Genomic DNA, 14,754 nt, shown 5'->3' with positions numbered 1-14,754 from the left:
AACTCGCCTCTAGATATAAAAATAAGGGCTTCAAAAATTTTGTTTTTTTCTGAGATTAGGGTTTTGTTCTTTAGGTCATTCTGATCCTACCCATGTCTTCAAATTCGAAATTTTTTGCTTCTAAGTATAAAAAGCAAGGGTTTGAAAATTTTGCTTTTTTCTGAGACTAGGATTTTGATCCCCATGCCGAATTATTCCTACCCATGTTCTCAGATTTCAAAAATGAGGTCTCCAAGTGCAAAAAAAAAATGGATATCCAGATTAGGGCTTTTGTCTAGATGAAACAGCAAGGTATGAACATGGCATGAACACTGTTGACCAAGTTAAAAGAAGGCAAATGAAATGGCACATCGAAAATTTCGTCCAGGTTGAAGAAATAAAAATGGCAGACAAGTTCAACAAGGTTCAAAGGTAGAATGGCAGACGATCAGTTAAAATATGGAAGAAATTTGAGTGGGATCAACTTAAAAATTGTCCAAGAAGAATTGTCCGACAAATATTAAACTCCTACCGAGAGTTAACTAACTTATGGCAAGGGTTACTTAACTCCTGGCTAAGGTTAAGCTTATTCATGCACCAAAAATGTCTGACAATTTTCAAAGTGCACCTCATGTCCAAGCTAAAAATTCTTTCCAAGTCCACTTTAAAAACATGGAATAAGGAAGATGTGCGAAATTCGCCAAAGCTTGAGAAAGAATGTAGGGCCCACTTAGGCGAAATTGAAGATGGCATGGAATAAAAATGATATAAATTTCCTAGTTGGCAATAAAAGATGACATGGCATTCCAAAAGAATTAAAGATGGCAAGTATGATGACTTGGCATTTAAGCAATTAAAGTCAAAAAAAAAAAAAAAAAAATTGTGGCATGCCTTCTTCAAATTTGAATTTCTAGAAGGAGATTTAAAACAAATAAAACTTTCTAAAACATGATGGAAGCTTCTAAGGATAAAATTCCAACTTCTTAGAGGGAGGATAAAACAATAAAACTTTCTAAATTTTTAGAATCTTCCAAGCTTCCTTCTAGAAGAAGGCAAAGGGTTTCAATTTTCTAAAGATAGAATAAAACACAAAGCTTCTAGAAATTGCTAAGAAGCTATAAAGACATGATGCCCATTCATTAATACTTTGTTTGCCAAGAAGAAATTTGTATAGCAAAGAAGGAAGCATCAAAACTCTGTCAAAATTCGCCAAGGTTGAGAGAAGCGAGTAGCTTCAATGCATGATCAAATTATCCAACTTCAAAATCTGCCATGTCTACAGGTTTGGAAATCAAAGTGAACAGCTCTCAGGCATAAATATTATTAGATTCATGCCAAAATCTTATAAGATTATCAGATTACCTTTGCAAAAGTAAAATAAATTAAAGGGTTTGAAGAAAACAAATTCAAATTCTTCAGAGGAAGCAGCTCCAAAATCCAACTAAATTATCAAATTTTCAGAAGAAATTGGATGAGAAATAAAGCAAAATCGAGGGTTTGGATAAACTAAGTTCGATATTCTCCTTGAATTCGCCATTGATAACAGTTTGAAGGAGAAAATTCTACCTTGAACATCTCCAAAAGGAAACATAAAGCAGGTCCAAGGGTTTGAAAGGGACATTCAAAAGGTTCAAGTTTGCCATCACCAAAGGTTTGCTGATAAAATTCTGAGTTCACCATTGATCATCCTTGAATCTACCTTGGGAAAAGATTCAAATCTGTACATAGATTTCTTAGAAATCTTTCAAATCTCCCAAAAAAAAATTCATCCAAGATCGTCCAAAACAGCAAATTGAAAGTGGACTTGCCCGAGGAAGAATAAATTATGCCCTATCAAAAAAAAGTAATCTAAATTCACATTGTCAAACTGCTGCTATTATGGTCAGCAAGGAAGTTTTAATCATTTCCAAACCCTCCTTGGAAAAGGAAGATTGTTTATATCCGATATACATGTGATAACCTTCCAAGTTTGAAGTGAAGCATCAACCAAAATCTGTCCAAAGATGTGGAACATCCGCCCTTTCATATCCAACGAAGAAAGTCATCCAAAATTTGCTGAGGAATAAGACATGTCCAAAGATTTTGTCCAAAGAAACTAAGCACAAAATTTGAGCAAATAAAAATTGTCCAAGGATATGTGAACTTCACCCTGCCAAGAGGAAAGCCTTCGAGCATGCCAAACAATCCAAAACATGAAATTTTTCTTTTCAAGAACAAGATGGCCTGACAAATTGGAAGACAAATTGTCCCATCATACTTCCAAAGCCTGCCAAGATGACATGACAAAGAGCAAGACAAATTGTCTAATTATATTTCCAAAATGTGCCAACGACAAGAGGACATGTGACTATCCGAACTTTTTCGATCCATCAAAAATGAAGGATGATTGTCCAAGAATATTCCAAGTCCGAGGACAAGCCAATTGACATGAAACATGCCAAGACATAAAGACTGACACAAATTTGTTCCAAGACACAAACCTTAATATGTCAGACACATTCAAGTTCCTAGTTTAAGACAGCCTAAGAGGGAGAAAGCATAAATTGGCACATTCACAGTCAAGACATAAGACAAGACTGAAAATTGTCCAAGCAAGTTGATCAAACTCAGACACGAATTTGTCCAAGGCATAAATGAAATATGTGAAGATGTCGGATCAGGGACCTCAAATTTGATCCATTAGACAAGAAGACCATCAAGCCAGCACGCTATGAGGAAAGACTAATTTTGACAAATTCACGTGAAATCAGACCAACAATCGAGCAGGAAAATAAATTTGACATGCACATGAAATCAAGGGTCAATCAAACGAACGGGTGGATAAAGGTTTGATACATGAACAATGGCTAAGTGTGGAATTTTCCACAACCAAAAGAATCAAATTTTGACTAAATGTTGGAGAGGAAATAAGAAGAAAGAAGAAGAACAAAGAAAATAAAGAGGAGATGAATCAAATTCTTCTCCAAATTCAAGGCATCTGAAAGAGTCTTCGGACATCAAGAAAGAAAAGTCTTCAAACTTGGCGAAAGTATGGAAAGAAATTCCAGATTGCTTGAAGGATTTCATTTCTGAAGAGTCAAAGACAAGCTCCCACGTGCAACATAAACTGGTGGCAAGAAGAGTATTCCAGACAAATTTCCATAGGCAAATTTTTCGACACAAATTGGGGAATTCAAGTCAACATGTCCAGGTTCATTGAACACACTACCTCTCAGCAGAAGAAGGGGGTGCAATCCTAAAAGATAGCATCTTATGCCACTTGTCTCTCATCCGACGGATATTTGATCTATTTTGGGAAACCCTAATTAGGGTTAGGTTGTTTTAATTTCGATCGTTGATTATAAATCGATCCTAGCCATTTAATTGTAACTGGGGAGCCTATAAATTGAACTCACCCCTCATTTGTAAATCATGGGAGCATGTTGCAAAACATGTTGAGATAAACAATTGTTACATACAATTGCCAAAGTAATAAGTAATGCATTGTTCGAATTGATGGTGATTACCTCTTTAATTTTGGAGTTGGCATGGTTCTTATCCCTCATCATAGTTTAGATTTTATTTCATGTATGTTAGAAGAATGAAGGATTTGATAGTTTAGATTGGTGAAACTTTTTGCTCATACTTTTGTTGGATGGATGATTTTCATTCGATAAGTAAAGTTAGCCTTGAGCTTTTGATGTGGATGCTTAACTTCTACTTTGAGTAATATTGTTCAATTGTTGGTGTTATTCGTGAGTGTGAAAATCTTGAGCACAACCTTAGAAGATTGCACATGCTTTGCGTAGTTGTCCTAAGTGTGGCGAAACAAAGTGTTGTTATTAGTTTCACCCAGTCTTTACCATCTCCTGAATTCTTAGAAATAGATTAGAATTTCTAAACCATATCTCCTTTTCAGTTTTCTTGAAGTCCACAATCCAAAACCCACAAACGATAAACCTCCATTGAGAATTGAACGAGTCAAGTGTAAGTCCCTTTGTGTACTACCAGCATATCACAACGCCCATTGAGCTTATCCACACATCAAGACCTGACCAAAGACACCTTGGAATCGCCATATAGTCTTCTTGCAACCTTAGCATAAGTGGTGGTTTTTCAAGAGAGGATAGAGTATCCTTGGGTATTTTATTCTAATGTTCGGTATATGATAAAACGTACACCAACAAGTCCCCATTTGCAATGCGACGATGTGTGAAAACGTCACAAGTCCTTCAAATCCCAATTTATATGTCGAGTACTAGTAGTGACATCATTCTTCTTGTCATCTATGTGGATGATATCATCATTACTAGTAGTGGGGCACATTTGCTCGAGGAAATCAAATTGAATTCGTGTCAAACATTTGATATAAAATATTTGAGCCTTCAACATTATTGTCTCGGTGTAGAAGTTTGGCAAACAGGTGACAATATTTTCATTTCTCAGTCTAAATATGCCACAAGTTAACTAGACAAGTTCAAAATGACAGATTGCAAAATCTCGCCTACACCTATGGATAAAGGGCTAAAACTTTCAGTCTAATCAGACTCAAAGTTTATAAATGAGTCAGATTTCAAGCAACTAGTTGGCGGCCTCATCTATCTTACAGCCACTAGACTATGTTATGTTGAGTTACATTTCTCGTTTTATGACAGCCCGTAAGGCAAAACATTGGGTTGCAGCGAAGTGTGTACTGCGATATGTGAAAGGGATACTTATCTTTTGGCATTCTGTATAGCAAAAGCAAATATCCTAGGCTAGTTGGTTTTGCAAATTCAAATTTGGCAAGTTCTGTTGATGACAAGAAGTCTACTTTTGGATATGTTTGCAGTCTTAATACGGGTGCAATCATATGGACCAATAAGAAGCAGCAGGTAGTAGCTATTTCCTCAACAGAAGCAAAGTATCTAGGAACTGTCAAAGCAACATGTGAGGCTATTTGGCTTCAGAGGATGCTTTTTGACATGAAAATGTCTCAAGCAGGGCTTTCACCCTTGTTTTGTGACAAGCGCTTGCAAAGCTTGCCAAAAACCCAATCTTCCATGAGCGTACCAAAACATGTCAAGCTTCATTGTCACTTCATACAACTTGTTAAAGATGGATCAGTGATGTTGCAGCGTGTTCCAACCAGAGAAACGAGACTCGCCCGGATTCGCCTAAACTCGGCGAGTCCGAGTCCAAGTCATGCTCGTCGAGTCTCTAGGGCTCGGACTCAGACTCGCCAAGTTGGCGAGTTTGGCTCAAACTCGGCGAGTTTGGCTCAAACTCGGCGAGTCCCAAGCCTCAAACTCGGCTACTGGCTGGGTTAGTAAAATGACAAAAAAATACATTTTAAAAAGTTTTTTTTAAATGAATGGTATCGTCTTTGTTCACTACAACCTTCGCCTGAGAATGAGAAAAATTAGGGTTACAACATGTCAGCCAAGAGAAAAATAACACCCGACACCTTTATTAAATAATAAGTTTTTTTGGCGCTGCCCCTTGACCCCACCTTGGGGGCGCTGCCCCCAAACCCCCATCAAACAATATGGGGGGAAACTGCGTCGATAGAAGTAGGGAAAATTTAAGCTCCGAGTCTGACACTGATTGGATCGACCAGGTAGATATAGAGGCTGAGACTGTAGCCATTACAGAGGAGGAGCGGAGAGCACGAGCACAGACAGGAGATTTAGAGGCAAATAGTGACACGGATGTTCCTGATGTTGGTGAGCATGGCATGGTGTCACGGGGAGCGGCCATGGTTGTCGAATCATCCAGGACCTACCTTAGATGCCTTCGCAGGGGGCTGGGGCCGAAGGGTGCAGGCTCCTCTGAGCCATAGGCTTGTAGTTGTATTTACCTTTGGTATTTGTATGAAACATTTGATGATGATCATATGATGACATGGATTTTTTATTCCATGAGTTTTGTAATATTGTATACATTTGACAATATTTATATATCTATGTTTGTTATTTCCTTCAGCTACAATTTGCGTTTATGCTTATGTGATTGATGTATGCTTGTGTATGTAATCAAATGAGCTGAGTTTGATGATGTTATTGTGTCTTTAAGGTGTATTCAATAAAGGGTGCCTGAAACAAGTTTTAAATCTTTAAAAATCTCTAAATTTCTTGAGTTTTTCACTTTCCCGAGTCCAGCCGAGTTTCGAGCTGAGTCTGACGCCGAGTCCCGAGTTCGAGTCCGAGTCGAGTCCGAGTCCCGTTTCTTTGGTTCCAACTGAGGATCAGACTACACATTCTTACCAAGTCCTTGAATCCAAACAAATTTGTAAAACTTAGGGGCAAACTTGGTGGTGTTAGTAGAATGACCATAATGGAGGGTATTAAAGTAATATTCTTATATTTAGCTTGCAATGGCAATGATTAGTTGTTTAGTTTTAGTAACTTTCTTTTATTGATTTCGTTCTCGATCGTTTCTGTTTTAGAAACATTGTTTGTAATCTATATTTAAGGAGTCTTCCACTCCTTTGCAAGTAATCGATTATCATTTCATTGTCAAGTTATTATATTAAAACAGGCATAGAGTAAATAATGTATAACCATATGTGACACCAGTTATCTACAACAATGGTAAAGCGATCTACAAACAATGATATAAGAAACACAAAAAGAATATTTGATTTGCAAACCTATCCCATTTTGTAAGACATCATGCACAAACTAAGCAATAATGTCAATAAAGATGCATTAGGCATAAAATAATGGAAAAACCTGTAAGAGCCCCAAGGCAGAGATGTAAGCCAATCAAGATAGTTCCGAGTCACATTGAACTCACTCGAACTGGCTTCTAAAAGCTGCAACTTTGTAAGCTCTTCGTCAATCACCTGCAGGACATGTGATGGGCACTTCTCCTTATCTGATCCAAGTCTCTCCCTAAATTTTGCTGCCACAAAAATTTAAAAAAATAAATATTTCATCCATAAGGTAATTTGAACATTTGTTTTGCAAAGAGATAGTTCAGTTAAATGCATTCTATGCCAAATCAGTAATCAAGAGGAACAAACCAACATTGTAGCATGTGGTTCTACAAGAACCTATATAATTAAGACTTTCAAGGCTCCAAGAATGCCACCATGACAAGAGCAGGTATACTACTGGCTTTGACAATAATTGAACTCAGTCTCTTCTCTTCATATTCTCATGAATCAATGAGACAAGGTTAAATACGGTGCAAAGTCACTCCAAATAGATTCCCTGTCTCTATGTCCTTGATGAACATTGAATAATCACTAATGCACTGCTTTATGTATTGACTTTTAAACAATTTGGATGCAACATTATTGTAAAAGGCACCAACCGGTAAGCGCTGTCTTGTCATCTGTCTCCAAGCCTAGCTCCTGGAAAATAACATTACACAAATTAAGATGGACAGGAAATATTAAAAATGTATAGGCTTATTTCGATCAAAAAAAAAATGTATAGGCTTAAAAAGTCTGATGCGCAACAAATAACCAGAAAATAAGAAGAAAAGAATAAAGAAGGAAAAAAAGTTTCATTCATATAAGAATTTATTCAACTTTGTTTTTTAAATAAGGCCAAATTTATTGGTATTGGAAATATTACAAGACTTCTCTGATCACAGCATACTTAGTGAAGTGAGAAAGAAAAAAAGGACAGAACCAAAAACCCAGAACAGAAAGCAAACAACAAGATAATTCATTTGTGGCTATTTTTTGTCAAAACAGAAGGCACAGAGAATATTAACTACCAGCAATAAACGAGATTACTGCACAATCATAAGAAACAAGATGGTTCATTTTTTAAGAGCACACAGTTATACTGAGAGGAGGGGGAGAGGGTGAATCAGTATAACAACAAATTTTACCAATTTAAACTTTTTCAACTTCAATCACAAGTATATAACTTATCTCATTAACTAACATTCATATGTGATCTAACTAATATGAACACAAGTAGAACACAAGATATATACATGGAAACCCTTACGGGAGAAAACCACGGCAAATCAATGCTTTTATATAATTCCTCTTTTACAATGTTTGTAGGCACCAACCTACTGGAAGCACCAACCACTAAGTTTGTTTGTGAGCACCAACTCCCAAATTTGATTTTGTGAGCACCAACTCAGCAAGAGACACCAATATCTTATTTTATTTTCCACCTTATCAATGTTGCTTCTCCAACTGATGATGGATACAATTCCTCTCGACAAATCTGATTATACTTCCTTCTCCAATTTGCTATTATTATAACAACCAACATGTCACAAAACTGATTACAATCTCCCTATAAAACTCTTATAAATCTGCCATACTATTTCTCACGATCATTGCTTCAATATACTTCATTATGCTGCTCCAAAGTCTGTTTTATCTCTGCACGGAATCCTTCTTCACAAGTCTGATATTATATTCATAATGATGTTCAAAGTCTAAATAAATCTGCCATGAAATGTTCAAAACTTTTCATGTGTATCTAATATAAATTTCTCATATATTGTCCTTGGTGTATTTTCTTTTGTTGCCTTTATCACTCAACAGAGTCAACACATAAATCTGCTACATAGTTTGTGTTATTTTTACTACTTTCAGATTAATATAAACTCAGAAATCAGAATTTAGTTTGATTAGCTGAAAGATTTAGAGATTTCTAGATTTAGGCATGACATAGAAATGAACAAAGAAATAAGAACTGTAAATGATGTTCAATTCTCAATTCAATGGGCAAGATATATTCTAGTTATATTTTCTTGATCTATGTATTATCTATTTATATGATAAATCTGATTATCTTCTTTTGTATGGCAGGTGAGAGGAGCATTTATTAATTTCTATGTCCTTTCTCACAAATGCCATTCGATATATATATAGCAAGCGGGGTACAACCAAGCAATGCCTCGATCGGTCATGACCGATCAAGACATTACTTGATCGTGCTCCTTTGCTAATTATATAACTAACAAACGGTGCATATTAATAACCAATGCCAACCGGTGCATGTTTATATTTTAACAACCGATAAATATCAGTGTATGCTTAACCTTTAATCAACCGATAAATATCAGTGTATGCACGATACTAACAGCCGAGAGTTATCGGCATGTTAGCCTTAACAACCGATAACTATCGGTGTAGGCTTAACAACCGATAACTATCGGTAACCTTTATTATGCCAACCGATATGCAACCCGATATTAATCGGTGCCTTGATTAATCATTTATTTATTATCACTTATGTTAGTTGATATAAATCGGAGTGCAAGATTAAAATCGATGAGCATAAACAAAAGATATAATATGATTATCAATGTTAAGGGTTTGATCGAACTGAATAGGTTATTTATATGCAAATGTAGCATGGCTATCAAAGAGGAATTAATTGCTTGAAGGTTTTATCATAGTTATCGATATGATAAATGATTGAATGAGAGACTTCATTTATCTCTCATTCAATCATTTATCTTACCGAAGCTATCATGCATTAACAAGAACAACACATGGTTACCCTGGGAAAACCTCCTAGGAGGAAAAACCCAGCCAGAAAAGATCCTCAGATCTGATTATGGATTATATTCATATAACAGTTACAACACTTATCTTAGGTCCTTGAAGATGTCTGAAGTGTTTGCTCTTAGGGCTGATGGAATCAACCACAGGTCTGCACTTTCATGTATATCAGGTCTGCTCCTTCAACACACCAATCAGCACTCAGACTCAAGCCCTAGATCTGCAATCTTGATGTGTCTTAGATCTGCACTGATTCAGTATCCCTGGCATTTTAATACTGGAACAGCTCAGCCTTCTTTATGACAGCAAGAACTTGATGTTTGCTTCTTTAATTGGCAGGGATGATTCGCATAAATTCCTTCACCAGCTTTTGCATTAATCAGATTGTATACTTCGCATCATTAGGCGTGTGTGAACTCAGATGTATACTTCACATCCTTAGGCATGTGTGAACTTCGCATCATTAGCAGATATGTATTTTGCTTGAAGGATGTGTATTAATTGTATTTTGAATGAGGCAAATATGTCTTATATATATGTGATGCAAAATCCTTTTTATGTCAGCCTAATATAAATTAAATTACTTTTAATTTAATTTGAATCTCTTTAATCCGAAATGCCTTGATAGATAGGGTCGGCCCTATTTAAGCAAGCACGTTATTATGTATGTAGCGTAGGGTTTCATTATGTAGCGTGGAGTGAAGTGAGGTATAGGGCCCAGCCCTACACATTGCAGAAAGGGGCTGGCCCCCTTGGGCGGATTCCAATGTTGCCCAAGGCAATTGGAATCTGCCATTCCCTAATTATAATCAACAGTTTGCTGCTGATCATATCATCATTCTGCTATAAAGATAATCATTTAACTGTCCAACAAATCAATCACAAATATCCTTGTGATAGGCTGCATATTTCAAAGGACGTAAATTCAAGACATGTAATTTTCCCATTGGGTGATATTAGATGTACCCCAATAAGGGTTTCTTAGAATTATCTTGGTCGTTGATCTACAATCGTTCTAGGTCATTCATTTGTAATCTAGACCTCTATATAAGGCTATGCCTTCTCATTAATAAAGGTTAAATATAATGGTAGATAGTTAGAAGTAGAAGTGGCAGTAGGAGAAGAAGACAAGATTGTTGACAAGACTAAAGTGGAATTAATGCATAATTTTCATTGAAGATATGGTGGATCTTTATGTGTTGTTTCAGCATTTTGCATAGTTTCTACTTCTTCAGTTTTTTAGTTAAACTTCAATGAATTTGATGGAGAAATGTGAAGATGTTTGATGGAATTCCAGTTCATACCATTTGTAGTTTGTTGATTGCAAATTGCAATGTATGGTTAGTCTGAACCTAATTTAGCACTAGTTTGATTATGGATGTTCACTTGAATTGCGCTAGCATTGGGTATTTGGATGAATGATTACAATATGAAAATCCTTCGTTACCTTTGGAGATCACATCTGTTTTGTGTAGTTGTTTCCTCATGGTGAAGCAAGGCTTGATTTATGGAATCCATCTATCTAAGCACTATTTGTTATCTTCATTATCTTCATTATCCTTAGATTTTGATTAGATTCCTCCAATTTTATCATTGTCTTTTATTTTCCGAGCAAGTTTAGTAATCAAATTCTAGTTCCAGCAATATGTAAGTTCCTTTGTATTAACCAGCAATATCACATCAATTCACTAAGTCTATCCATCATAAAGTCAATTGTTTGCATTGTAAACCTTGGGGTAGCCTTATTTGATCACAAAGTTAAGCATTTGAGGTTTCCTTATTCAAGAGAGGATAGAATACAAGGTATTTTATTCTATGTTTGAGGTGTCTAAGAAACATATCAACAATACCCCAACATGAATGGGTTGGTGGAATTGATTGTTCCACCTCTGATCAATGATCTCCAAAATAGGGGAAAATCTATTTCGATCCTTCATGTACTACTGTTGGATGAATTATTTGGCCCTATCCATGGCCTCACAAATATATCCTATTACATTTTTTCTTGCCATCCATCAAGCGCAAAGCCTTCACTAGCAACTTTCTTACCTATAAAGTACAAAGTAGAAGCAAATTTCAGGTACAACTTACAATGAAACAAAATACTTTTGGAGCCAAAAATAAAGGATTCAATTTGAAAATTAAATAAAATTAATTTTGAGGTTACCTTGACAACCTTTATAGCTCTAGTCGTAAAATCATCATCAAAAACTATTTTTGCGATCCTTTCTTCACCAACCTTCTTTGAATAAGTTGAGTCTACCCATGCTCAACTCTCAAACATATGCTTCAAAGAAGACAACAAACTAGATATACTTTGGAACATTAGAAAATTAGTTGCAAAACTTGTAACACTTGATCACACAAGCTCTTTCCCCTTGGTGTGATCTCTCATCATGTGTAAATCCCATGGACGATAATAAATATATTTTGTAATATCTCTTGCTTCTTCTACAATTGCTCTCACCCAATTAGTTTTGCCTATGCCTTCCAAAACACCATCAAAGCAATGAGCTACACAAGGTGTCCCAAAAAGTGTTTGATGCCTCTCTTGAAGCAATCTTCTAGCCACCATATATGTTGTTGCATCATTAGTAACAACTTAAACAACATTTTCTATCCCCAACACTTAAAAAACCTCTGCTCCAACAATAAGTTCAAATTTTCTGCATTCTTTATTTTGTTGAAGGCATTAATTGACTTCAAAAAACTAACTTACCATCTGAAGCCACCAAACAATTGGCGTGGTTCCTCCCATATGTCCACCCATCTAAAAATATTATGCATCCAAACTTTCGATATTGCCTTTTTGGATTTTTCATAATTTGTTGTACATCTCCAATAGCATTTTGGAGCAACCTGCCACTTAATCCTCTTGGAGAGGGTGCCTTGTACCCTTTCCCTACAACTGTCAATGTTGTCTCCAAACACTGCAATATGGACTCTTTGCCACACTAAAGGGAAGGTTGTAATACCAAAAATAATATGCCATTTTAATTAAAAAATTTGATAAAAAATATGACAATGCCATCTCTTAACCCTAAAATGTAAACCCTATATTTAAAAAAATGAAAAAAAACATCAATGTAAATCATTTAAATTTTAATCAATCCACAAATTTAGACAAATTGAATCGATTCAATTCAATCATTTACCATGTTAAAAATGTTAGAAAACATTTACAAAATTTAAATGCTTAGAAAAAAAATGGAACTAACTTGCAAATCCATACTATGCTCTTAAATTCATACTTGTTGTGTGTTGAGGATGGGAAATTAGGGGTCTAATAGACTCAAAATCACATTTTACAATTATTTGTGTTCCCACCACATCAAACCCACATTTCATAGCCCCAAAGGCCACAACGCAAGTTTTTACCATGGGCTCATCGAGTTTTGGCAAGTACCTGCCAAAAAGCTCAACGAAATTTCATTGCAAATTCATCCCCCTACGTCAGCAAGTAAACCCTTGAAAAACTTGTGATTCAAAAAAACTCGCTAGTACTTGATGGGCACTCACCAAGTTTGTAAACAATGTGCAAAAGCATGACTTCTCCTAAGATACACAAGGTTATTATATAGACGCTACTATTGGGTTTCAATGAAATCCAACTTCCACAAAAGCTCTTGGATTCTTCTCAACCTACTCCTAGACTTTCATTGTTCTACATAGACTTCTATGACTTCTGATTATTCCAAGGATCTCTAATTGCCATGGATGTCCTCTTTTGAACTACAAACAGATGTATGAACTTCTACAGCTATAAATAGAATCCAACAACTGAAGAAAAGGTTGTAATGAAGGAATATGAATGCCACCCAAAAGAGTTTTTTGTGCATGATATCTTTGCCAATTCACGAAGGTGGCATTTGTGTTTTTGTTGCTGTAATGTCCCCACTTCGAAATAGAATTTAATAATAAATAAAATTAAACTATTAAAAATAAAATTAAAATATAAGAGAATATAATAAAATATAATTTAAATTTAATTAACTTAATGAAGGGTCAAAAGACATGAAATGAAAAGTTGCGACTCTCTCAAACATGAGATATAAAAGGGAGAAGATAACCTCATTTGAGGGGGGATAATTTGGGAATCAGAAGTGCAGATCTGATTTAAATAAGAAGTGTAAATCTGATTGTAAAAGGTTGTGTCCCTTTCAAAGGACAGTAATAATGAAGAGTTGCACTCTTTCAAAGGGTGCTAATGGTGAAAGGGTGTCTCTTGCCAAAGGGCATACATGATGAAGAGGTGTGACCTCTCCCTCACATTGAGAAATATAAAGGAAAGGAATCAAAAGGCTCCAATGACATCACCATCGATCAGATCAGATCAGAACTGTTATTAAGTTACAGGCAATAACATCTTTGTTCATGGTGTTATGCATGGGGATGTGTTAAATATGTATGCTTAATATATGAAGCCTGATAATGTTCTTATGCAGAATTTAATAGTAATATTAATATAGACTGCAATATGTGTGACAGTCATACGTAATTACATAATTATTCATAATCCATTTGAAGTTATTATATTCCTAGCCCATTCTTTAATCTTTCCTATTGCCCATAAGAAGGATTGAATGTGGGAAAGTTAGGGAAAGGCAATATTAATACCTCACAAGATAGATAAGTCCTGCGGTGGAATGGACCATGCTACATTATACAAGGGCAATAGATAAGACCTGGGTTGGAATGGGCATGTGTTAAATCATACAAAGGCACTATTTGTGAAGGATGGCTTCTAGCACCTTAACATGGTTATTCCCCATCCTTCATAGGGTTGAGTTTTAGGTTAGAGGAAGGGATTGGGGCTTAAATATAATAGTTATCAAAAGTATTATGAAAGCTAAATGTTCATTAGTTGCAAGAATTGAATCTAAGAATAATAGTTATGTTGAAATATGTTGATCTTCCTAGTAAGAAGTATCATAAACCTTACCTAGTTAAGAGTAACCCTAACGCTAATTTTATATAATTATGATTCTAGGACAAAAATTAGAAGGGGAAATTACAGTTGCTTTTCCCGAGGGACATTTGTCTATTCGCCTTTGTCAAGGCAAATTTGTCCCAACAATTATGTTTCCAACACAATATCTCGTCTCTTCAACATTTCTCAACTACCAAAATTGGAACTCATGTGTCCCATTACTACCTCAATTACAATCTTAGCCTCTAAATCAGATGAAAGTATGAAACCCTACATATCTTTTCTTGGAATGTGGAAAACCATATCCTCTTCAATCATGATAGAAAGGTACTTTGCAACTATTTCAAGGAACTTCAATTGTGAATCATTTGTATAGACTAGATGATATTGTAAGTTG

At 35.6% G+C, this 14,754-nt stretch overlaps 1 protein-coding gene across 4 annotated transcripts in view; it reads right to left on the bottom strand.

Moving 5' to 3' along the window:
- Positions 1-14,754, bottom strand: part of LOC131046144 (lon protease homolog, mitochondrial) — a 149,527-nt gene that overhangs the window by 55,372 nt on the left and 79,401 nt on the right. For all 4 annotated transcript variants that reach the window (XM_057979815.2, XM_057979813.2, XM_057979814.2 and 1 more), the window contains 2 exons: positions 7,258-7,297; positions 6,672-6,843 (listed from right to left, as the gene is read on the bottom strand). In XM_057979815.2, coding sequence (XP_057835798.2) covers positions 6,672-6,843; positions 7,258-7,297 — 212 coding nt within the window. The remainder of the gene's footprint in view (positions 1-6,671; positions 6,844-7,257; positions 7,298-14,754) is intronic.

The sequence above is a fragment of the Cryptomeria japonica genome, chromosome 4 (assembly GCF_030272615.1).
Source record: "Cryptomeria japonica chromosome 4, Sugi_1.0, whole genome shotgun sequence".
Taxonomy (NCBI): Eukaryota; Viridiplantae; Streptophyta; class Pinopsida; order Cupressales; family Cupressaceae; genus Cryptomeria; species Cryptomeria japonica.
Note: the sequence above shows the minus strand (reverse complement) of the source record. Positions and strands in the feature narration are given on the sequence as shown.